General features: G+C 37.4%; 1 protein-coding gene across 1 annotated transcript in view; it reads left to right on the top strand.

The window, feature by feature from the left end:
• LOC129245374 (juvenile hormone epoxide hydrolase 1-like) overlaps positions 1 to 20,552 on the top strand; it is a 33,950-nt gene extending 13,398 nt beyond the window's left edge. The window contains exons 2-4 of the mRNA XM_054883492.1: positions 5,823 to 6,022; positions 19,160 to 19,358; positions 19,439 to 20,552. Coding sequence (XP_054739467.1) covers positions 5,823 to 6,022; positions 19,160 to 19,358; positions 19,439 to 20,215 — 1,176 coding nt within the window. The 3' untranslated portion in view covers positions 20,216 to 20,552. The remainder of the gene's footprint in view (positions 1 to 5,822; positions 6,023 to 19,159; positions 19,359 to 19,438) is intronic.
• Positions 20,553 to 26,538: the final 5,986 nt, after the last annotated feature.

Here is a 26,538-nt window from a genome sequence, read left to right on the forward strand (position 1 = left end):
AAAGACTCTCATCATGCCCGTCCTAACGTATGGCGCAGAAGCTTGGACGATGACAACATCCGATGAAGCGACGCTTGGAGTGTTCGAGAGAAAGATTCTGCGTAAGATTTTTGGACCTTTGCACGTTGGCAACGGCGAATATCGCAGACGATGGAACGATGAGCTGTATGAGCTTTACGACGACATAGGCATAGCGCAGCGAATAAAGATCCAGCGGCTGGGTCATGTCGTCCGAATGGATACAAACGCTCCGGCTTTGAAAGTATTCGATGCGGTACCAGCTGGTGGTAGCAGAGGAAGAGGAAGGCCTCCTCTGCGTTGGAAAGATCAGGTGGAGAAGGACTTGGCTTCACTTGGTGTGTCCAATTGGCGCCGGTTAGCACGAGAAAGAAACGGCTGGCGCGCTTTGTTAATCTCGGCCAAAATCGCGTAAGCGGTTATCGCGCCAATTAAGAAGAAGAAGTCTGTAACGAAGGTGCGAATCGGCAGGACAGGTAATCCCTGACATCTGTCTTGTCCGTCAACAAAATAAACTGGGCAATCGATAGCTTTTCCCCTTTCAAATCTCCAGGTATGGATGGTAGCATGCAAGCGATGCTTCAAAAGGCTAAAACTTTGGTGGTTCCCGTCCTTCAAAAGATCTTTATGGCGTGTATCTCGTTAAACCACGTTCCTGCAAGCTAGAAGAAACCCAAGGTGGTCTTCATTTCTAAGGCAGGAAGGGGGGGGCACGTCTTGGCCAAGGATCCATAAGTCTTACCTCCTTTATTCTCAAAGTGTTCGAAAGAGTGATCGACTATCATATTCAAGAGCGATTTGAAACCAGACTATCTCCAGCCCAACACACTTACCTGAAAGGGAAATCTACCGAGACTGCCTTACATGAGGTAGTAGGGACTGTAGAGAAATCTCTAGAGAAAAAACAATTCAATTTGACGGCCTTTATAGTCATAGAGTGCGCCTTTAATAATATTACGGCTGAGTCAAAATGTCCGGCTCTGACGACTAGGCGCTTGAGATTCCTTAGCGTGCCCTTTGGGGATGGCATAAAGAAATTCTCCAGCCTAGATCCCTTTTCTCTCCTTCATTACATCAACAGCACTGGATGACTGTAGACGGCTAAATTTTTTCGCAGGTAGTGGTCCACATTATGGTATCAAAACCGCACGTAAGTGGTACTTGTAGTGTACCTGGGGTACTTCATAAACAGACCTAATTATGAGCATTAGGGCGGATCGATTTATATGGAAAGCAATTTTTTTTTACTGATTGATACAAAAATGAATTTGAAGTAATTTTGTTTGCTTAAAATTTCTGTGTAAAACTTGAGCGAAATCGAAAACTATGTTACTTTTAATTTGAAACGGCTGAATAGAGTATATAGAGAATATTGTTCAGATTTTAGTAAAAAATAAATTACACTAAATATGTATTCTTAAAAAATACTAGTTAAAATATCCTTAAGTATGCAATAAGAAAACTATTTTTTAAGTTGTTGTTGTAGTTGTTAAACCGGGATGTAAAATTGGGGGCTTTATACTGTACCGACTACAGCACGCAAAAAAAGCCAAAGCATCTGAAGAATTTGACCTGTTTGTATTGTATTATTTTTATTTGTATTTTTCCTTTTTTTTTTTTTGATTATTAACAATTTTTGTATACAATGCGCGCATTTTCTAACGAAAGACTTGTACGAGTACATCCAAATTTTAAATTTACATTTAATTTTCCGCAAATTCCTCATCAAAATTCCATGGTTTGTAATTAGAATTTCTGGGGAAAAAAATTGGTTCGCAATTTTATTAATTTTTTTTTTTGTTTTTTCATAGCGGAAGGCCTTCGTTTTCTCCACAAGCTCATGGCCTTCGTTGTTAGTACTGCAATTTTAAATCTTGTATAAATAATTTTTTATTATATAAGTTAAGCAAAAATAAAAAGTAAAAATGTAAAAAAAAAAATAAAATAAAATATAATCTATATATATAAAAAGAAGTTACATTTTCTTGGTAATCTTATAACTCAAGAACCGCCAAACCGATTAAAACAAAAATTTCAGAGTTCTTTTCTATCTTTGAGGAGGTGGTTTGTGTGAAGTTTGATTGAAATCGGTGCAGCCGTTTCTGAGTTATGACATTTTATGTGAGTAATGGTTTCCTCTCATACGAAATGCCTGTATGGGGAAAACAACAACAAATACACAGCCGCTTATGAGCGTTTCTGTTGTACTGTTGTGGTTGTAAGTGTATTATGTTAATATTAATTTTGGACGAAAATATAATAAAAACTGGAGCATTCAAGGAACTGGAAAAACATTTTTAACTTTATTTATTTTAGCATAATTTATTTAGCGTAAAAAATTGAAATGGAAATTAAAGAATCAAAGTTTAATTACAAGTTTTTATCGGCTCTTTCACCTTACCTGTATATAGGTGACCACCACAATCAAATTTTAAAAAAGTACAGAAAAGGCTATTGTGACATCTTTAGAAAGTATGTTGAATGAAAAAAATCAACCAATTCAACTGTTTAAACATTTTACGAGTTCTATAAAGAAAATTTAATATGAAAAATTTCTTGCGATATAAAAAAACATTTTATGTATGGTGGTGCGAAGCCCACTGGGAAATGCTAGTAATAAAATAAAAATAAAAATAGAATTAAATTAAATTAAATAAATGAAATAAAATAAAAAGAAATAAAATAAAATAAAACTACTGTAGTGTATTTCAAGCGGAAGTATGCGCTATCTGGTATGCTGCGAAAACTCTCTTAGAAAATAGAATATCACTAGAGCACTCACCTCCTCTTATACCCACTCAGATGTGGTTCGATCCTGTCTCTTATCTCTTAACGAGATAAGTGTTCAGAATTCTGTCCAAGTTATCTGGATACCGGGTCACAGTGGATTCGAAGGTAACTGCAAAGCTGATGAGCTCGCAAGAGCTGGAGCTGCGCATTCAAATGTTAGTAACTTACCCATAATCCACATTCCGCTCTCAACATGTTAAATGCTCATCGATCGAGAATTTCACAGCATTGCTGATCGGAGGTGGCGAGTGGAAACTACTTGCGTTACGACCAGACAAATCTGGCTATCCTACAATCTGAAACAGACAAAAACCCTTATAAGTCTTTCGAAATACGAACTAAGGCATATAATATAAGGTTGTCAAAAAAGTCTTGCGGTATTTCCGCAAGCTTGTCTTTGCAAGCGCGTAGTTCTAGTTGTATTCGTCGCATCGATTCACGCTAGAGCTTTTTGGAAAGCTCTTTTCACGTGCTAACACGTGTTTAATTAATTGTTGTTTGCTTTTAGTCGTTCGTGAATTACAGCGTCGCAAACATGGAGCAAAATAAAGAGAAAATACGGCATATTTTACAGTACTACTACGATAAAGGCAAAAATGCATCTCATGCTGCCAATAAAATTTGTGCAGTTTATGGACCCGATACAGTTTCCATTTCCACCGCACAACGATAGTTTCAACGTTTTCGTTCTGGTGCAGAGGTGATCGAAGATGCGCCACGGTCCGGAAGGCCTGTCGTCGAAAATTGCGATAAAATCGCTGAATTGATCGAAAGAGACCGGCATAGCCGTAGCATCGGCCAAGAGCTGGGCATGAGTCATCAAACCGTTATAAACCATTTGAAGAAGCTTGGATTCAAAAAGAAGCTCGATGTATGGGTGCCACACGACTTGACGCAAAAAAACTTTTTTTCCCGTATGGATGCATGCGAATCGCTTCTGAATCGCAACAAAATCGACCCGTTTTTGAAGTGGATGGTGACTGGCGATGAAAATTGGGTCACTTACGACAACGTGAAGCGCAAACGGTCGTGGTCGAAAAGCGGTGAAGCTGCCCAGACGGTGGCCAAGCCTGGATTGACGGCCAGGAAGGTTCTTCTGTGTGTTTGGTGGGATTGGCAGGGAATCATCCACTATGAGCTGCTCCCCTATGGCCAAACGCTCAATTCGGACCTGTACTGCCAACAACTGGACCGCTTGAATGCAGCACTCATGCAGAAGAGGCCATCTTTGATCAACAGAGGCCGAATTGTTTTCCATCAGGACAACGCCAGGCCACACACATCTTTGGTGACGCGCCAGAAGCTCCGGGAGCTCGGATGGGAGGTTCTTTTGCATCCACCGTATAGTTCGGATCTCGCACCAAGTGATTACCACCTATTTCTGTCCATGGCGAACGAGCTTGGTAGTCGGAAGTTGTCCACAAGAGAGTCCTGTGAAAATTGGCTCTCCGAGTTTTTTGACAATAGGGAAGCGAGCTTCTATAAGAGGGGCATTATGAAATTGGCATCTCGTTGGGAACTCGTCATCGAACAAAACGGCGCATATTTGACTTAAATCGCATTATTATAACCAATTTTATGAACAATTGAAAATTCAATAAAAATACCGCAAGACTTTTTTGACAACCTTATATCTCTTATCATCGGCCACTACCTTTTGGGCACTCACGCACGTCGGCTCGGGCTTCCTCAAAACGACCTGTGCAGATACTGCGAGGACGAAGATGAGGAAGTATCGAGCAGACATTTGCTGTGCAGTTGTCCCGGTCTAGCCAGAAGTCGCCTCGCTCTTCTAGGCTCCCCAACAATTGACAATATTTCAGTACTCTCGAACTTGAAAATCGAATCTCTCATCAAATTCTCGAAACGAATTAATATCTTTGACCAAAATCTACAATAAAAATCTCGGTTAGGTGGGGAAATCATTTAAAATAATGAGCTCTAGGGCAACACAACGGACCCAACTTGCGGTCTATGTGGCATTCCGATGCGGGGTCACCCTTAAACCAACCAAAATAAAATAAAATAAAAATAAAATAAAAAATAAAATAAAAAAAAATTAAAATTTTTTCCCTATAAAATAAAATTTCGTGCGTTTGTTGTACGCTGTCTCGATCAGTGTCTCCATATAACGCATGCACGACATTTTTTGTTCGTATGAAGCAAATGTGCAACACGTCCAGGGGAAAAAAATTATTAAAACTCTACGAGCATTTTTAGCTACTTCAAAGTAGCACTTTATTATATTAAAATTTAATGGACTAAAAAGTGTGTTCCAAAATTTTTTTAAAACTCTATTTAAAACGTTTGCAATTTTGATGAAAATATTTCGAACTTTTATAAATTTTGCGCAAAGTTCGAAACTTTAATTTATATGATATTTGTTGTTTAATGATATTTATTGTATTAATTTATCAAGGAATAAAAACAAACAAACAAAAAAAAAACAAAAAAAAGAACTATATGTTTATAAAAATTCATGAAGATTAAAAAAAGTAAAAGCACATTCAAAAAAAGTAGTCAAAATCTATAGTTTTTACGCCGTCTATATGTATTATTTACTTACGAGTATGCATTTAATTGTTCAGTAACTTTACTTGTTCTAAATATTTCGCATATTTTTTCCGTTTCATTTTTATTTTATTTTTCATACTTTTTGAGTCATTTCCAGTTTTACAAGCAAAACTCGCCAAACTCTCATAACAAACTTCAACATTACAAACCCAAAAATTGTCAAGGCCGCTATGAATGCTGCGAATTATTTTTATTTTTGTTTCGCTGTTATTTTTATTGTGAAGAGTTCGTTTATTTTACCCATGCAGAGGTTTTGTTTTGTGACAAAATAAACCACAAATATAGCTTGGAATAAAAAATGCAGAATAACATTAACAACAATAAAAAAAACAATCGTGCAACCGGTTTCTTTTAAACAACAAAATTGTGTTGCAAAGTGGTGCGCAAAAGTTCTTTAAATAAATTTTGCCTTTTTACAATTCAATTCATTCTATTTAAAGCTCATCGCTGAACTTAAAGCGCAATTGTCGCGACCATTGAACCTGCACGAACCGCTGGAAGGTGTTGGCTTTCAATATGGTTTCAACGCCAAGGAGCTGCAGAACGTCGTCACATATTGGCGCGATACATATCTGCCTAAGTGGGCTGAAAGCGAAGCGTACCTGAATCAGTATCCACATTTTGAAACACAAATTCAGGGGTAAGTAATGAAAATCAAACTGCATGCATATGGAAATATAGTTTTATAGATGGATAGATAGATTTATTTATTTTTCACAAAAAAAAATCTTACAAAACTATTTACAATATTTTTGACTTTATTTAAATGAACATACGACAATGACATTAAAAGTCGTCTGCCGGAAAAATTAATAATAATAATAATAAATGACCTGTACTTAAAGTTATAAAATTGATTATTTTTTTCCATGGAAAATCATTTACACCATTTAGAACATGAATTATTTCGGTATTACTAAGAACGGACTTTCCAAAGAAAGTACAGCGGTATTGTTTTAATATTTGACACCGTTGAAAATCGTCGAAAATGTTGGATTGTTTCCTTCGGAGGTCTTCACTCTAAGGAAATGAATGCCCACATCCCATTCCAGCTACCGGATCTCTGTAGTGTATTTCAAGCTGAAATTCTGGCTATCATTGAAGACCTGTTATCACTAAATAAAAATGTCCTCCCCAGAAGATATTATAATAAGGTTGTCAAAAAAGTCTTGCGGTATTTTTATTGAATTTTCAATTGTTCATAAAATTGGTTATAATAATGCGATTTAAGTCAAATATGCGCCGTTTTATTCGATGACGAGTTCCCAACGAGATGCCAACTTCATAATACCCCTCTTATAGAAGCTCGCTTCCCTATTGTCAAAAAACTCGGAGGGCCAATTTTCACAGGACTCTCTTGTGGACAACTTCCGACTACCAAGCTCGTTCGCCATGGACAGAAATAGGTGGTAATCACTTGGTGCGAGATCCGGACTATACGGTGGATGCAAAAGAACCTCCCATCCGAGCTCCCGGAGCTTCTGGCGCGTCACCAAAGATGTGTGTGGCCTGGCGTTGTCCTGACGGAAGACAATTCGGCCTCTGTTGATCAAAGATGGCCTCTTTTACATGAGTGCTGCATTCAAGCAGTCCAGTTGTTGGCAGTACAGGTCCGAATTGAGCGTTTGGCCATAGGGGAGCAGCTCATAGTGGATGATTCCCTGCCAATCCCACCAAACACACAAAAGAACCTTCCTGGCCGTCAATCCAGGCTTGGCCACCGTCTGGGCAGCTTCACCGCTTTTCGACCACGACCGTTTGCGCTTCACGTTGTCGTAAGTGACCCACTTTTCATCGCCAGTCACCATCCACTTCAAAAACGGGTCGATTTTGTTGCGATTCAGAAGCGATTCGCATGCATCCATACGGGCAAAAATGTTTTTTTGCGTCAAGTTGTGTGGCACCCATACATCGAGCTTCTTTTTGAATCCAAGCTTCTTCAAATGGTTTATAACGGTTTGATGACTCATGCCCAGCTCTTGGCCGATGCTACGGCTGCTACTATGCCGGTCTCTTTCGATCAATTCAGCGATTTTATCGCAATTTTCGACGACAGGCCTTCCGGACCGTGGCGCATCTTCGATCACCTCTGCACCAGAACGAAAACGTTGAAACCATCGTTGTGCGGTGGAAATGGAAACTGTATCGGGTCTATAAACTGCACAAATTTTATTGGCAGCATCTGATGCATTTTTGCCTTTATCGTAGTAGTACTGTAAAATATGCCGTATTTTCTCTTTATTTTGCTCCATGTTTGCGACGCTATAACTCACGAACGACTAAAAGTAAACAACAATTAATTAAACACGTGTTAGCACGTGAAAAGAGCTTTCCAAAAAGCTTTAGCGTGAACCGATGCGACGAATACAACTAGAACAACGCGCTTGCAAAGACAAGCTTGCGGAAATACCGCAGGACTTTTTGGCCAACCTTATATATATATAAAGTAAATATATATATATTCAGAAAGCCAATCGGCCCTAAAAGCTTTAAAATCGCCTAATATTGACAGAACTATCCCAGTACTTTGTAATAAACCTGGTGGCGGGTCATAGAGACATACTGTTGAAACTGAACAGGAAGAGCATGAGAAATCTTTTCGGGGTCCTAATAGAGCATTGTCTGATTGGCAGGCATGCCAGTAGACTGGGAGCACCCTATAACCATGTTAATGAGATGAGAAGGCGCAAATTTTACTATTAATTTTTTTTAGTACAATTGAGATCTGAAAGGTTTGTAGTAAGGGATTTTCGATAAAGACACTAATTCTGATTTTGTATAAAAAATCGACATATATGTTTTTTACTTTTATAAATACTTAAATTAAGAAACAAACAAAAAAAATTATAAAATCATTACTTTGTTCATTAACTTTTGTAATGAAATATAGTGTGTGAAAATAATAAAAATAAAACTTAATTAAAATGATCAGAGAGAAGATAGTAAAAGGTTTATTAACAATTTTATATTCAGAGTTAATTTCAAATTTATGTATACTAATTTCTTGTCATTAATTAATAAATAAAAAAAAATTCAGACGAAAAAACTTCAACTCAGAATTTAAACTCCAAAATTACTATTTGACAACAGCACGGGAACTTTAAATCACGTGATCTCGCCAGAGCCAATCACATTGCAGTATTATTCGACGCAGAGAGCTGCCGATATACGACCTCACTCACACTTAAGTCTAGGCATAGCGCTGTTTACTTGCACTCACGAAAATATTGTCGAACAACCGGCAGGTAGAAAGTCCCATCAGAACATTCTGTCTTTTTGACAATAAATTTTTAAAATTATAAATAATATGTGGTAAAAATTTCAACGTGCCTCAAAAACATTTTTTCAATTTTTAAAACAATATTTTGCAATCACCTGGCAAAGATTCAGACCCAACCAAATAATCTGGCTTATTTTTTTTTTTCAAACATTCAATTTTAACATATTAAATTTTCAAAGTGCCTCAACAACATTTTTTGCATACAAAAATTTATTTATTTTTTTAATTTAACGGTTGATTAGCCCCGCCACCCCTTAGCCAGATCTGCGTTTCTGCATTTAGATAACATGAAAAAAGTATTCTAGATGATTTTCATTGTGCCTCAAATACCTGTTCAAATTTTTTTTTATTTTTTCTTACTTTATTTTTTATTTTCATGTAGTCGAAAAAAAAATTGTGTAATAAATTTTATGCACGAGTATGCGCTTACCATTTTAAAAGTAACAAAATAGTAAAAAAATAAGCAGTCGCAAAAAATAAACGCAACATTAACATTCTCTGCTACGAGTATAACGACTATTGCAGAAGCTGTAACGACATTGAAGAAGAAGACACTATAAAACACTTTCTATGCAGGTGCATGCCTCTGGATAGAAGAAGTTTCAATACTTTAGGAAAAAGTTCTCTGAATAACTTGGCAGAAGTAGCCAATATTAAAATAACCAGCCTTTTTAGATATATTAAAACCACAGGTTGGTTCAATGAGGACAATATAGAGTGAGGAGAGGGGGCAGCCCTGGTGGTATCAGAATGGGCCTACCTACCTACCTACCTACATACCTTCCTTCTCATTTAAGCTACATAGAAGCAGTTTTTATTGTAAAGACAATTTAGCATAATGCAAATACTTCTGGCTTTAAAAATCCATGAAATTTAAAATATTTCTGTATCATCCTTAAAATAACTTCGACCTACCTTAAGGGCCAGTTCTTTATTTACTCTGTCCGTACTGTTTAATGCTCTATTCCACATTTACAGCCTGTTAGTAGTCTATCAAAAGTGACGCCTAGATGTTAGTAGTGAATAATTCCTAGACGGTAACTTTTCTTATGTCATTCTTACTCAAGTACACAGATGTACAATTTCACACGAAAGAACAACGCATTAAAATTATTGGAAAATACTAGGTGAAGTCCAAAATAAACAAGACTGACGTCATAAAAATATTTTTGATGGCGCCATATTTTTAAACAGTTAGTGCGTTGGAAGTTACATCCCTTGCTGACTTCCAATGACAGCTTGGTGACATTCGGTTCATTGGAAGCGAAGGTATTGCATCTAAAGTGTTAGTATGTTTGTGTCATCGGTACAAAAATGAGTTTCGAACAAAGCGCTGATATCAAATTTTGTTCTAAAATCGGTAAAACGTTTACCGAAACATTTGAATTGATGAAAAAACTTTATGGTGATGATTGCCTATCTCGCGCCAGAGCTCATGAGTGGTTTACACGTTTCTGAGATGGTTGTAAGGACATAAATGCCAATGAACATCTGTCAGTAATCTCCGAAAACTCCATCGAAATTGTTCGTAAATTTATCAAAAATGAACCGAAATCATCGTTGAAATTCATGGAATCGGAGTTGAATATCTTCAAAACATCGATTTATCGCATTTTCACTGATCATTTGGGCTTACGAAAGGTCTGTGCACGTTTCATTCCGCACAAGTTAACTGAGGACCAAAAATTTCTCAGAATTCAACATTCGAAAGACCTCATGAAAGATGCGAGAAAAGACGAGAACTTCCTTTACAACATTGTAACCTGAAACTAAGCGTCAAAGTGCCGAATGGAAGTCCCCAGACGAGCCACCACCCGAAAAATCGTGTTTGGAGAAGTCAAAAATCAAGTCGATGCTCAGTTGTTTTTACGATTCCAAGGGAATTGTCCACAAGGAGCTCGTGCCGACGGGCCAAACCGTCAATGCAATTTTCTATCTTGGCGTTTTGAAGCGTTTTTTGCATTGCATTCGTCGAATTCGCCCTGAATGGCGTGAAGGAGGAAGCTGGGGCTTATTCCATGATAATGCACCATCTCATCGATCCACTCTTGTGAGTGATTTTTTGGCTAGAAATCGCATTTCAACCATCAATCACTCACCGTATTCGCCTGATATGGCTCCCTGTGATTTCTACCTATTCGGAAAATTGCATTTGGCCATGAGAAGAAAACGTTTTGCATTCGTAGAGGCCATCCAAAAGGCTTGTACCGACATCCTGAAGGACTTTCCGGTCAATGACCTGAAACACTCTTTCGAAAAACTTTTAGATAGCGCAAAACAATGTATCGGGGCCAGAGGGGACTATTTTGAATAAATAGGATCGAAGTTATCAGAACAACAAAGCTCCTGTCGTTTCTATTTTATCTCAGTCTTGTTTATTTTGAACTTCACCTTGAATAATGCTTCACAAAATGGTAGTCTGTAAAGAGCATTCGCATCTCGAAAATCGTCTTGAAATTACTCATTTGTGATGATTACAATAACTCTTACACGTGAAATTTATTTCTGTAATACCTGAACGTCAGTCTTTCGGCTGTGGCGGCTGTATTTGCTCGAGGAAGCAGGCTATTCTAATCGCAAAATCTATTAAATCTCAAAAAAAAAATTAACTGAAGTGAGGGTTTTACAAGAAAATATCTACAAAAAAGCATTAACAAACGAGGGACATGGACAAATGAGTCACACGATATCATATTCACTGATCAAATGACGCTCCACCTGAAAGATCAAAGCGAAACTTCGGAGTTTGGTAGCGTTGTGATGTGGGTACCACAAAGTTGCTAATAAACAGTTGCCAGATTCCATCTCTTGCTAAATTTTTTCTTATATTGAAAATCAAGATAATATTAGCTGCAAAAATATGTTCAACTTCTTTGCTATTTTAATTATTCAATACTTTATTGCGAATGGCGACATAAAATATACGCAACTTTAAAGTTAAAGCCTTTATTTTCAGTAAATATCGTAGAAAATATAAACAGAAATGTAAATAGAAGATAAAATCTAAAATAGAAAATGTTGTCAAACTTTTATCAAAAAATATAATAACAAAGTGCGTTTATACGAATCTCTATGACTGTAGTGGGGTAGACACTACATTTGGTTTCAGTTCGCTCATTAAAATTCACTGTAAGCAAATTACGCTCTCAAAGAGGTCAATAACAATGTTAACAAATCCGCGACGGTATGCTGATGTGCATGGAATATTGATATTTAATGCTGAGAATATTCACTAATTATTTGCATACATATTCATAGATTATATATGCGTGTGTGTATGTGTATGTTTGTAAATACACATTTGTTGTATCACCTGCGCATTCATAGCTCATAGGCTTGCATATACATACATACATACATGCATAAGCATTTATAATTAATATTATCATAATTATAAATTTACAATTTTAAACGTTTTAGACTTTTGATTTTTCAAGCTTAGGCATCTATTTTAAAAATAGATTTCGCAATGTTATTAATAAGGAAGTAAGTATGGCACGTAACACTCGACTGAACTGAGCTCCACTGGTTGGTTTCCTTTTTTTGATATTCTCGATTTTAGTGACATAAAAAAACCAATGGCATACTTATTTTCATTGCACGGACGTTAGAAGGTCAAGGTTGTGTCACTCAGCGCCCATTAATGGTACAATAAGCCTCAGAACTCTATGCATGTTAGGAACAGTCAATGCTAATGTTAATGTTGTTGTTAATGTTAGCGTTAATTTAAAAGTTAACAATTCATGAAATCATTGGTTGAAGCGAATGGTTAGGCGAATCTGCTTGCATGGTTTACTTCCGTTCTGTTGCAATGTTGGGCATTAAAGCTTAAAGAGTGGTTAAGTTTCAAAAGCCGGTGTTGATTTGAATAAAATACAATTTTTTTATGAAATTATTGTCATTTCTCTTTATTATGATAATATTGGTGTGGCTCAATTACGTACGGAACAAAATATCGGCCAAATGGCCGCCACGGCTTCGGCGGCACACCACCATCCGATGGTCCAATTTTCGATGACTCTGAGGCTTAATTCAGGTTCTATGCCGTTAATGTGCCGAGTTATCTCATCCTTTAGCTCTTGAATTGTTGCTGGCTTATCGACGTACACCTTTTCTTTCAAATAACCCCAAAGAAAGAAGTCCAACGGTGTCAAATCACATGATCTTGGCGGTCAATTGACATCGCCGCGACGGGGGATTATTCAGCCATCAAATTTTTCGCGCAAAAGAGCCATTGTTTCGTTAGCTGTGTGACAAGTGGCACCGTCCTGTTGAAACCACATATCGTCCACATCCATATCTTCCAATTCGGACCATAAAAAGTTCGTTATCATCTCACGATAGCAAACACTATTCACAGTAACTGCCTGACCGGCCTCATTTTGGAAAAAAATACGGCCCAATGATGCCACCGACCCATAAACCTCGCCAAACAGTCACTCTTTGTGGGTGCATTGGTTTTTCGGCAATCACTCTTGGATTATCATTCGCTTAAATGCGGCAATTCTGCTCATTGACGAATCCACTGAGGTGAAAATGTGCCTCATCACTGAAGATGATTTTGATTTTGATTTGAACGCCCGTTTTCATGATAAGCCTGAATAACTTTAACGCGTTGCTCGATTGTGTATCTTTCCATTATTCAAATTGAGTTAGCCTGAAATTGAAATATGTTAAATGAAATGCAGAAAAAAAACATGACGTTTAGGTGTGGTTCACATTTAACATCGGCCCTTGAAATTTAACCACTCTTTATTTGGTTTTACATCAACTTTAGGATTTATTAGTATACTGGGTAATGCATTAAACGGCAAAAACAAAATTTGAAATGTTCCTTTACTTATTCAAATAAAAACAAATTATCTAACCAGGGACAATTTTCAATGCAAAAATCAAACTCGTACAGTTTTAATACCCTAAAATCAGAAAGTACCGAGAATGTTTAAATAAAACAAAACAGACTTAAATTTCCGGAAAATTTATTTTATTTCCTTTAAAATATGACCCGTCTGAAGCAACACACACAGTTTAACCCAGCCCTCCATGCAGCCCTGGTAGGCCGACGAAGGGATGGCCTTCAGCTCCTTCGTCGCATTCTCTTTGATCTCCTCTATCGACTGAAATCTCCTTCCACGAAGTGGTAGCTTCAGCTTGGGAAACAAAAAGAAGTCGCACGGGGCCATATCAGCTGAATACGGTGCTTGCACGATGGTATTTACTTGGTGTTTGGTCAAATAATCCAGCACAATTTGGGCTCGGTGCGATGACGCATTATCATCATGCAAAATCCAAGAATTGTTTGCCCATCTTTCCGGCCGTTTGCGACGTACAGCATCTCTCGAACGCTTCAAAATGAATAAATAACATTCTTTATTGACTGTCTGGCCCGATCGAAGGTACTCATAGTGCACTACGCAATCGAAAAAAAAGCAATCAACATCACCTTCCCGGTACTTTCTGATCACAGGGTATATCAGGCGAAATTACTTGCAATGAGACCTAACTTCAAGTTATTTTGAAAGTGGAGTTCGACGAAGTGCCAAATATTAAACTTCTCTCCCAAATTTTAAATATTGTGTCACAGAGAACATTAATGGTAAAGGGAATTCTCACGAGCTACGATTAGTGTGAATTATTTATCAAAAATGAAGTCTCCTCGCCCAACTCAATAGCGGGGAAATTCTTAACAGAGCTCTTTTCAGTGAATTCTCCCTAAGCATATTGGCTCTGCACAGCTCTTGACTTCTGTAAGATATCAAATGGAATAATGCCGGACGGCATTTTGCAAGACATTTGAATGTGTTAATTTTTATGTTCTTTTAAAAAACGAAATTTTATTTATCCACATTTTATTGCAGGCAACTCGACACTGCGACCCGATTTTTTTCCTGTGCTCTGCGTTCTGTCCACTCACTGACGGACTTTTTAATATTTCGTGCGCCATCTTTTGGTGTTTTAGCTACTTGATGAGTCAATAATCGCTCCAATGCTCGCGCATCTCTATCCGAAAGTAGATTGCGGCGCCTTTTTCTAACCTTTGGAACCTCTATATTCCGTCGTTAAAAACATTGAGTAGAATTTTTTGTGCTATTTCCCTTGATAAGCAACCATTTTCAGTCAATGCAATAATTTCATCTTCAACCTTTTTTCAATATGAAAATAATCCTTTTAATTTGAACAAAACAACAAGTTTGACGACGAAGCGGTTTGACTCAAAAAAATTTGTTGGTTTTTTTTTTTTTGATTATCGTGAGGTACGAAACAGAGCATTTTAACAACAGAAAAATAACGGCAAAGATAACGACATTAGAATAAAGCGTCACTGACGAATTGGAGCAAAATTAGCTATGTAAATATAATTTTTTATTATAAGTGCGCAACTAAGTTCTCGCTGTTTGTTTGATAAAAATACAATGATGATACAAAAATGAAAAAAAGGTTACAAGTGAATCATTGAAAGTATTGCCCATCGCTGGCTACTACTTTTTACCAGGAAGGTAGATCTCGTATACCGTCCACGGATCAAGCCATTTTTTGATGTTTTCATATGAATGGAACTGCTAGTCAGCTAGACCATGTGCCGTCGATCGGAACAGGTGATACTCGGACGGCGCAATATCTGGAGAATATGGCGGGTGGGGTAGGATTTCGCATTTCAGTGTTTCCTGGTAGGCTTTAACGAGTTTGGCAACGTGAGGACGAGCATTGTCATGCTGTAGAATAACTTTTTCATGCCTCTCCGCGTATTGCGGCTGCTTCTCGCGCAGTGCTCGGCTCAATCGCATCAATTAATGTCGATACCGATCCCCAGTGATGGTTTGGCTTGGTTTTAACAGTTCATAATAAATAACGCCAACTTTGTCCCACCAAATACTTAGCATAACATTCGCAGCGTGAATATTCGGCCGAGGCGACGACGTCGAAGCATCACTGGGCAACCGGGCAGTCCCCAGTCTTTTCTTTGGATTTGCTGTTATGCATCCATTTTTCATCCCCGTCACGATGCGATGAAGAAAACCCTTCCTTTTTTGCCGCTGGAGCAGTTGTTCACAGGCGAAAAAACGACGTTCAACATCCCTTGCTTTTAACTCATAAGGAACCCAGGATCCCTTGTTTTTGAATCATTCCCAAAACATGCGATCGCTTGGAAATGGATTGGCGGCTAACTCCTAATACTGAAGCAAGCTCTTCTTACGTTTGACACGGATTCTCATTGAGCAATGCCTTCAATTCTGCGTCTTCGAAGGTTTTTGGACTTCCTTCACGCGGACGGTCGTCAACATTAAAATCACCGTCTTTGAAGCGACGGTACCAATCTCGGCACGTTGTTTCACTTAAAGCAGCATCTCTATAAACTTTTTGTAGTAGCTTTCGATGCGCTTCTGCCGCCGTTTTTTTCGAATGAAAGAGGGAAATCAATACTACCCGCAAATGACGATTATTCTGCTCAAAATCAGGCATTTTCACAGAACCAAAAGTATATGATACCAAAACAAAATCACTAATGTGTCGAAACAGTTTATTTACCATATGTCTAAGCTTGGTTTGTGACGTTTAGGTTATGTTAGAATCGACTAGCACACACTGCTGGCTGGATCTATTGACAAACAGCGGGAACTTAGTTGCGCACCAATATTTTTGTAATATCTTTATTATTTTTAAATATTTGGTAAACTTGAATTAATACAGTTAAGAAGGTAAATGTTTACTCCGATAGCCAAGCGACAATTAAGGCCCTGGGCTCTATTATGGTACACTCGAAACTAGTCAAGGAATGCCTGGTCTCACTTTCGATTTTCAACCTGCGCTCTACTCCTGGAAGAATGGACTTTGCACCAACTTAGCGAGCGCTGGGCAAGTACACGAACGTGTAAGGTCGCGAAATCCTTCTAGCCACGTTTGGATCGGAGGCGTTCGAGAGATATTCTGAGGATGACAAAATCTCAGCTTTCACATGCCGTGACACTCGGAATTACTTCGAGTCTTTTTTGCGTCAATTGTATAAAGGATGAGGTCGAATCATCTCAGCAACTGCTCCTTAAACATCTTGGTTCTCACTTCTTTTCTGCGCCTGCTGACATAGCAGGTCTTGATATCAAAAATTTGATGAACTTCATCAGCAGCGTAAAGCGGCTAACACAACCGCAAATTTGTCACCGTTCATAGTCCACAAATACTCAACCTCACCCGCACCCATCTCCTTTTCATCCTATCGCTTTCTTTCACCTCTTTTCCCCCTTGCAATGATATCACAAAGGATAAACTAATCTTCTTCGTCCAATTGGGCCCACTTTCTGGGCAACCATTGCAACCTAACCTAACCTGAATTAATACTTTTTATTTCTTAATAAATGAAGCATTTAACCTTAACTGGAAATTCGATAGCGTTATTTTGAAAACTGGCTCTACAGCAACCAAAAATGCATGAATGCGGCAAACACTCAGCCGGTTCTGCTAGCCACTGTACATATGAATGTATGTATATGCACGTATGGGGGGCAACTAAGCAAAAGTTCAATTGCATCTTTAATTCATATATTCATCAACGCTGAAATGCCTCACGACGCAACGCATTGACATATCTAATCAATAATCAAAGAATAAATACTCAAATGCCTAACAAATGCAAAAACGATTTCCATCTGCATGTTCGTATACATATACTTATATGTATGTACATGTGTATGCGCGTATGCCTCAACTTGCGTATGCCTTCCAAAGCTGAAATTCTAAGCCTAGCGACTACGAAAACAAAATACAGTCATAGACACAGTCGCGACGGCGCTGAACAGCAAAATATTAAATAGCACAACAAACCCAAATTCATTCATAAGTTCGAACTCATATTTTTAGGAACAAAATGCTTTCATTCATTAACACTAGAACTACGAACCGGTCAAAATGACCGGTTGGAACATTTATTTCCCATTTCCTCTTAAATATTCCAATTACATTTTTTTCGATAATGTCATGATTTTCATTAAATTTGTGTATAGAATAATATTATAGATTATTTTGTTCTTACGCTTCCAATTTTCTGAGTTAACTATGTGTTATACCTAAATATACGAACCGGTCATTTTGATCGGTCATAAAAATATCATGAATACTCTTTTTGTATATTCTTGAAATATTCTTTTTGAATATGGAAAATTCCCGGAATTCAAAGATTTTGCGTTTTCCATATATTATGCGAAAATTTGTATAACTGTAATATGGTATATACAGTTATACTAAATCCGTAATATGAATACAATTTCTACAGTCAGTCTGTAACCCCTATACTGATAAGTTATCATAAATCGTAGCATATAAACATTTCAATTTAGTATTCTTACTTACCGTGTATAGTTGCAAATGACAATAAATTGAATATTTTTTATATTTCTTTATAATCTCACATTATTCTTGCATACATTGTAAGTGGTTTCTGATTGAATATTTTTTTCATTATTAGAAAGGGAAATAAAATTATAGTTTTCAGTTAGAAGTTATTACCCTGAAAATGGCGTCACATTCGAAAAAAAACAAAATTTCTTGAAGATATAACAAATATATGTGAAGATATATCCGAAGTTGTCTGCAAATCAACAAATATTTCAGCGGTCCAGTTTGATAAAGAGAAAGTCTATGTATCCAGTGATAGTGAAGAGGAGAACATACTCAAGGTATGTAAAAGAAAAAGTGTAAGATTTCCGTCCTATTCCGATGAGAGTGAAGATCAGTAAACTGAAATTGCTAATGGAACTATTTGGAATGAAATCAAAGCTGGATCCTATCCAGGGAGAAAACCAAAACATACCATTTTCAAACAAAAAGTAGGACCTACAGGATATGCAAAAAAAAAAATTGTAAAGAATGTTGTGAGTAGTGCTTTCTCATTACTAATTAATCGTGATATTATACATCATATCATAACATGCACAAAACAAGAAGGTTTACGAGTTACTGGTGAAGAATTGGATTTATCAGAAGAAAAATTCAACGCTTTTCTGGCCATAGTACATAGATTCTCTATGTTATGTAATTTTTTTTTTTATGTTATGTTATTACAATAAATGAATAAAATATGTTTCTTTTGCTTGGAAATTTTATTATCTTATGAATTTTTAGTTTTATTTCCAAATTTCTACTGTTTTGTGTAGTTAAACAAAAAAACCGGTCAAAATGACCGGTTAGTTGAAATAGGTATATGGTAAATCTTCGTAGTTCTAGTGTTAAGCGAACTAACTGGACGCGCTTGAGTCGCCCATATGCCAATTTATCTCACGAGACAAAAATTCCAAATCTAGGATTGAAGAAATCATTGACGACCATTCGAAAGTAGTCAATATTAGAATATTTCTTATACTTATAGAATTATTTGCCAATATGTGGTGAACGTGAATTTTAGTCTTAATAAACCTCTTATTAGCAATTTATCAATATTCCTTTTCGCTACTTAGTAATTCCGCTACTTTCCTAATATATGTTTTTCCTGCTTTTTTTAACCCACAGTTTGCGCATGCACTTTATCCATGTAAAACCAGAAGCCACCGAAGGAAAAAAGATACTCCCATTACTTCTACTTCACGGATGGCCTGGCTCTGTACGCGAATTCTACGACTTCATTCCTTTACTTATAACTCCCAATTCGAAAAGCGATTATATTTTCGAAGTGATTGCACCCAGTTTGCCCGGTTATGGCTGGTCACAGGTATGGACACCTTCTTCGACATCAAAACTTTTACTATACGAATAAAAATGAAAATAATCTTTTTTGTGTTTCTTTCTTAGAGTTCCTCGAAAGTCGGCTTTGGCACCGCTCAAGTAGCTGTTGTTCTGCGAAATCTTATGCTACGCATTGGACATGAACAGTTCTTAGTGCAAGGTGGCGATTGGGGATCTGTGATCGGTTCTAGCATGGCTGCACTCTTTCCTCAAAACGTATTAGCCTATCATTCGAATATGTGTACCGCCATGAATCCACTCGCGCTAATCACAAAAGGGTTGCGCATCTTGTTTCCCAGCTTTTACCTTAAACAAGAACACAGAGAATTCTTTCGTTCTTTCAGCGATGAGCTTTCATATATTCTTGAAGAAACTGGCTACTTACATTTACACACTACAAAACCGGACACCATTGGTGCGGCCTTGTCGGACAATCCCATTGGTTTGGCTGCTTATACATTGGAAAAATTCTCCACTTGGACCAATCCGGAGTACAGAAACCTGCCGGATGGTGGTCTGACGTTGCGTTATACAATGGATAGCCTCTTGGATAATGTTATGATTTATTACATAACAAATTCAATAACAACATCGCAGCGCATCTACGCAGAGGCGTGGTCAACAATTCAAAATGATATTGAACGCGTTCACGTTCAGGTACCAACTGCTTGTGCGCGCTTTAAGTGGGACACGATGCATGCCAGCGACAGCGAATTGAAGCACAAATACAAAAACCTTATACAAAGCACATTTTACAAAGATGGCGGCCATTTTGCAGCGATGGAATTGCCAGAGACTCTCTACGGGGACTTCATTGAATTTGTTAAAAAAGCTGGCTTATAAATTTACTAAACTAAGTAGTTGATAAATAATTTGTATTTTGAGGTGTTTCTAGAAGAATGTGTGGTTTTCTTATTATAACTAACGGGAAAAAGTGTACTGCATATCGAAAGATGCATGCAAGTAGATATGTATGTGTGTACTTATATGCCTTAACCTCTTGTTTTTCTGCTACATTTTTTCAGAAATGAATCTCACTGTAAATGAAATATTTTATGTAATAAGTTTTATAATTTGACCGTAATTTTTTATCATCTAAACAACACAGACAACAAGGTTCATTGCACAGCCTAAAACTGAATTAATTTTATTGGGTGGTGCTAAGTAAGTCTTAAGTAATTGCACATTGTAACAAACATTGCAAGGTATCGAATCATACGATTCACCAAATTACTGCTGTCTACTGGAAGAGTTCGTTCCGCTCCAAAGCGGCTTTTGCAGATAAGTAGAGTGAAATATTGCGCCAGTCTACATTGTGTCGTGTCTACAAAATTCACTTAAGTGGAATTATAAAATTTTATTTTACACATCACTAATCAATTCGCTGAAAATAATTTTACTCAAATATATTATTACAATTCGAAAAAATTAGGTAATATAAAAATATATAATTAGTACCATTACCAAATTTTAACAATTGGTGATATTTTATTTTTGATAGGCGCATCGGTGACACGCCTGAATAATTTTGTACAGTGAAGGACTTAAGTCTGCATACGAGTACAGCAGAAGGTATACAATAATTGAAAAAAAAAATATTGACAGTTTTTTTCGGAATTCATCTTATATATAAAATAAAGTCATTGTTAAGAAGGTATTGAAGATGGTTTCCGTATAGTTTGGATACCTATTGGTGGATAGGGTTCGAGATATAGGTCAAAACGTGGACCCGGGTAACCTTCGGATGTGTATGTACAATATAGGTATCAAATGGAAGCTGTTGGTGAATGCTTTAGTCCAGAGTATTTTTCATGCCGCTCCGTGACTAGGGTCTTGAGATAGAGACCAAAACGTGGACCCTAGAATATGTTTGTACTATATGGATATCATTTTCATACCTATTGATGACTAGGGTCTCGAAATATATGCCAAAACGTGGACCCGCCGTGTCTTTGAACCGAATTAAACCAAACTTATGCACATTGTTAAGTAAGTATTGAAAATGGGTTTCGTAAAGTTTGGTTGTAATTCGGAACACTGGCAACGCGTACAGCGTTCTTTTGAACCAGCCATAATGTCGTTTAATTTTTTAACGCTTGGGGCGGAACTGAACGGTCAAATTGACAGTGTGAGTTACAATGTGTCAATATTTCTTTCTGATTTGGATGCCATAAGGAGAAGACGTAAGTGCAAAGTGTAAAAATTGTTTGTGAATTTTTTTGGAGTGGATTTTGGAACAGTGAATAATTTCTTACGAAATTTGAAAATTTAATGTGAAATCCGAATGTTCAAATGAAATTATGTGTTCGTGGAAAAAAAAATTTTTTTGGTTTTTTTTTTTGAAAAATAAAACAAATAAATTGAAAAGAAAAATTCATGGATGAATTCATGAAGGAAAAAAGACGATTGTTTCTTAGTTATTTATGTATTTGCGTTGATTTGAAATTTAAAAACAATCTTCTTTTTTCCTGATTTTCAATTTATATTTTATATTTACTCAAAAACAAATAGAAAAACAAAAAGCATTGTTTATGCCAAAGCGCTTGAATAAAGAATAAAGAAATAAATAATATGAAAACCATATCTTTTCTGTTCTACACCATAGTAGTATTTATTCATAAATTTACAGAAATTAAATTATTTCACTTGCTTTATAACAAAAAACTTATAAAAACAACAAAAAAGCGGTCTGACAAAAGTCTACATACAGTTCAATTAAGCTTAAAAAAAAATAACAAATTTATGAATTTTAGGTTAGGTTATGGTGGTAGTCGGTCTGCACGACCAACTCACTTAACCTTACAGGTCCGTTGTGATACCACTGTGCTGCACGGGAACCCCATTTACCTTCCTTCGTGGAACCATTTTGTGGCTCTTATGAAACGTAATATTGATGCCAAACCCACGCCAGACAGTTCTGTAAGAGAATTCAAAAAGTATTTACCTAGACAACCCGCTCTGATTTTAGCTAGGGCTGGACAATTGCAAAGGAAGTGCTCAACTGTTTCTTCCTCTTCCTCATCTCTACAACTTCTGCAATATTCATGGGAGAAAACTCTTAGTCTCGAGGAATGCCTGCCGAATAGCCAGTGACCGGTTAAACAAGCGACCTTCGAGATATTGTCTCTTGAGAGACTAAGCAATTCCTTTGTTCTTTTCTTGTTTATTTGCGGTCATAGTAGCCTAGCTGTTACACATGTATCTTCATCTCTCCATGACCTATTGGCGTCTTCGATAATATTGTTTTTTTATTATTAGTTTACTCGTGGCCATAGGTATTCCAATGTTATTTTTATTCCTTTTCTGGCTAGCTCATCAGCTTAACATTTTCCCTCAATATCTATGTGCCCCGGAACCCAAATAAGGCTGACCGTCAATACGTCACTAATATCATTTATGACCGCCCGGCATTCCTGTGGAACCTTCGATCTGATTATAACCGCATTCATTAATTTTATGGCCGCCTGGCTATCCGAGAATATATTTATAGCCGTGCGTACTTACATAGATATGTAGCCACTTATTTTATAGCTAGAACCTCTGCCTGATAGACGCTGCAGTAGCCTGGCAGTCGAACGGATAGTTCCAGTCCTAATTCCTTCGAGAAAACTCTATAGCCAACCTTATCGTCTAACTTGGAACCATCTATATAAAAATTTAATTCCCCCCTTCTTCATGGCCTTGGAGTCTGCCACTCCCTTCTTGACGGTATACACGTCTTGAAGAGCCTTTCAAAGGTGAGTCTAGGAGTAGAGTAGTCCATTTCTTGTTTGTGAGAGAGTTCTTCAGAGAGTGCAAAATAGAAGCGTGGCCAAACCACCGGTCTTTCCATAGCGCCATACTTTTAAGTCTATAGCGGCCACATTTAGTGCAGGTAAATTGATTAGCACTTCTAGCGCTTTGTTTGGGGTAGTCCTTAAAGCGCCAGAGATGCATAAAAAAGCTGTTCTTTGGACCTTACTCATGATTTTAGCGTAACTCGCCTTTTGAGCAGATGACCACCATACAAGTATTCCATATATTAAAATTGGCCTAACTACAGAAATATAGAGCCAATGTGTAACACGAGGTGTTAGTCCTCATGTAATACCGACCGCTTTTTTGCAAATAAATATATAATGCAACGTTGGCCTCCTTTACTCTCTTACTTTTATGAATTTTAAAACTAGCTTTTTTGAATACTTTTAATAGGTACACCACCGTTATCAATTACCGCTTGAAGGCATCGTGGTGTTGATCCAAATGATGGGTAAGCTTTTCCTGCGTTATTTCGTTCCATGCCTGCATCAAGTCTTTCTTAACCGATTTTCAGTTACTATACTTCGTCGAATTTTTATTCTACCTTGGTAGTCTAGCGTAAGTGCACTAGCTTGCCCTCCCAGAGGTTATGGGTTCCAATCCCACGTGAACCACGCCCAAATTTACCTACTTTTCCTCTTTCTAATAATTTTCCATCCCAAAAACATTTTCAAACTCACTCCTCAAACTCAAACTTATCCTTTCCATCCTCATACCCGCACAATAGAATGCGCATTATTTGCGTTGTAGCTGGTAAAACAAACAAAAGCAATGAAAAAACGCACAGTTACACATTGTATCAGTGACGCCAGCAAGAGGAAGCCGGCAACTGCGGTAATAACACAGGCACACCAAATTTAGCGAAGTCCTCAACCATCTGTGTGATCCTTCTGGCAGAAAAATGTGAAACATAGATGGCACTCCAAGCAGTAAGAAGGCGTTGTTCCTAAGTTTAGGACTGGTAGCGGCAGGCTAATCACCTACCCTGTCAGAAATCAAATAGGTTAACGTAACCAACGCAAAACAAATATCTTGTCCAGGCCCTATGCGGACGAGAGGAATGACAAGGAAAAAAAAATGACTGTAGCTATATCCCGTACTAGAATAAAAAAAATATAAAAATTTTACAAAATGGCGCGGTTTTAATGTGACACTCTAAAAATTGGTTTTTTTCAGTTTTTTAATAAAAAAAATACGAAATAATTGAAATAATAATATGATTTTAGTACGAGATGGCCATTGATGTTGTGAACAACATATAGGGTTATTCAATAGGTGCGCTTCAACTTTTTGCCGATAGGGAGGGCGAACGACGCAATATTTTTTATTTTTCGCTTGTTATTTGTAAACTTCATTAGTATACATTTCATCATGGAACGCTACACACTTGAGCAACGATTGCAAATCGTGCAAATTTTTTATGAAAATAATCGTTCTGTTGCTGCTACTTTAAGAGCATTACGGCCATTTTACGGTCCATTTAGTTAAAAAAGTCAAACAGTTTGTGTTTTATTCAAAAAAGTTCAAAAGTTGAAGCGCTCTTACTGAAAAACCCTATATTAAAATTTCAGATGATTCGGTTGAATATTTTTTTTTTTTTTTGACAGCACCAGGCCGAATGAGTCTAAAGCTTGGGGTACTGGAGCGTGCGGACCGCTCTCTATCTAGTTAATGGGCTGTAGGAGCTTAATTCTGGGATTTTCCGCATGAAAATTTCACAGTACATTCTTAAGATGCTATACTTTCGAGATATCGAAAACACAAAAAATCGATTTTTTTCAATTTCTAGACCACCGGGTCCCCTTAAAGGAATAAACAGAAGTCACATAGTGCTAAGTCAGTTTAATGTGAGCCGGTTGCTGGATTTTTCTTTCTCTAAACATCTTTCAAAATAGTTTCGCATGATCCAATATTAACAGTACAAGTGAGGTCCTTAATCACTTATCGGCAATGTTTGAGCACCAAATCTTCGATTGCCTTGATGTATTGTTTCAGTCAGTCCATGTTTTCAAATTTTGTGGAAACCAAAAAACAATTTACAAAATTTCATCAAAATTTCAAACTTTTTATTCAGGATTTTTAGAAAATTTCGTCATTTCGTCGTAATTTTTTGTTAATCATATTTGACTTTTGTAAACTAGACAGCTGCAGACAATCAATGGAGCGTGTAAAAGTTTGTTAAGTTAGCCTGGTTGGCATTAAGCCACGCGTGGATCTATTGGTTCCTAGCGATACCAGATGAAGACCGACCTCTATGAATACTGAAAGTAGACATCATGTAGGATGTCAGCGCTTTTGGCGAATCTAAGCAGCGCTGGGAGATCCGTTTTTGAGACGTCCTCCATATCTTCAAAAAGTGGGACTGCCAGGCATTTTAAACGCGTTTTTAATAATGCCGGACAAAGGCGACGAAGGTATTCTAAAGTTTCCTCAATGCCGTTTCTCATAATGCCTTTACGGCCAGGTACCCAATAGATATGCAGTCTTCTATTTGCGGCTAGCCTTTCTATGGCCTCACTGCTCCATTGAACATTTTTGGACTTAATACAATATGAGCTTATTGCTTTTATTGATGCTTGACTGTCCATGTAAAGGGTGTTTTTTAGAGGGTAGGTTTTCAAGTTGGCACTACTTTTTTCGTAGATGGTCTTTTTGACAGCTGTCACTTGATTTATGCTCAGTTTGGTTTGCCATTTCATAATGAATAGACTTACACCTGAACAACGTTTGTAAATCGTGCAAATTTATTACGAAAATAATGGTTCGGTTCGCGCGACGTATCGAAGAAAATTTTGTTCAGCGATGAAGCTCACTTTTGGTTGAATGGGTATGTCAATAAGCAAAATTGTCGCATTTGGAGTGAACATAATCCACAAGCCATTGCTGAGACGCCATTACATCCTCAAAAAGTCACTGTTTGGTGTGCTCTATGGGCAGAGGGAATCATTGGTCCATATTTCTTTAAAAATGAAGCCGGCCATAATGTTACAGTCAATGGAGAGCGCTATAGAGCCATGATTAATGACTTTTTCGTGCCTGAATTGGACGATGTTGATGTGGACGACCTTTGGTTCCAACAAGACGGCGCTACATGCCATACAGCCAACGCAACAATCGATTTATTGAAGGAAACTTTTGGTTAGCGCGTTATCTCGCGCCGTGGACTTGTGGCGTGGCCTCCAAGATCGTGCGATATAACACCGCTGGACTATTTCTTGTGGGGCTATGTGAAGTCGCTTGTCTACGCAGATAAGCCCGAGACGATTGACATCTTGGAAGAGAATATTCGGCGCGTTATTGCTGACATACGGCCCCAATTGCTGCAAAAAGTGGTCGAAAATTGGGCCTCTCGGCTAGAATTTATTCGA

Source organism: Anastrepha obliqua, chromosome 4, assembly GCF_027943255.1.
Source record: "Anastrepha obliqua isolate idAnaObli1 chromosome 4, idAnaObli1_1.0, whole genome shotgun sequence".
Classification (NCBI taxonomy): domain Eukaryota; kingdom Metazoa; phylum Arthropoda; class Insecta; order Diptera; family Tephritidae; genus Anastrepha; species Anastrepha obliqua.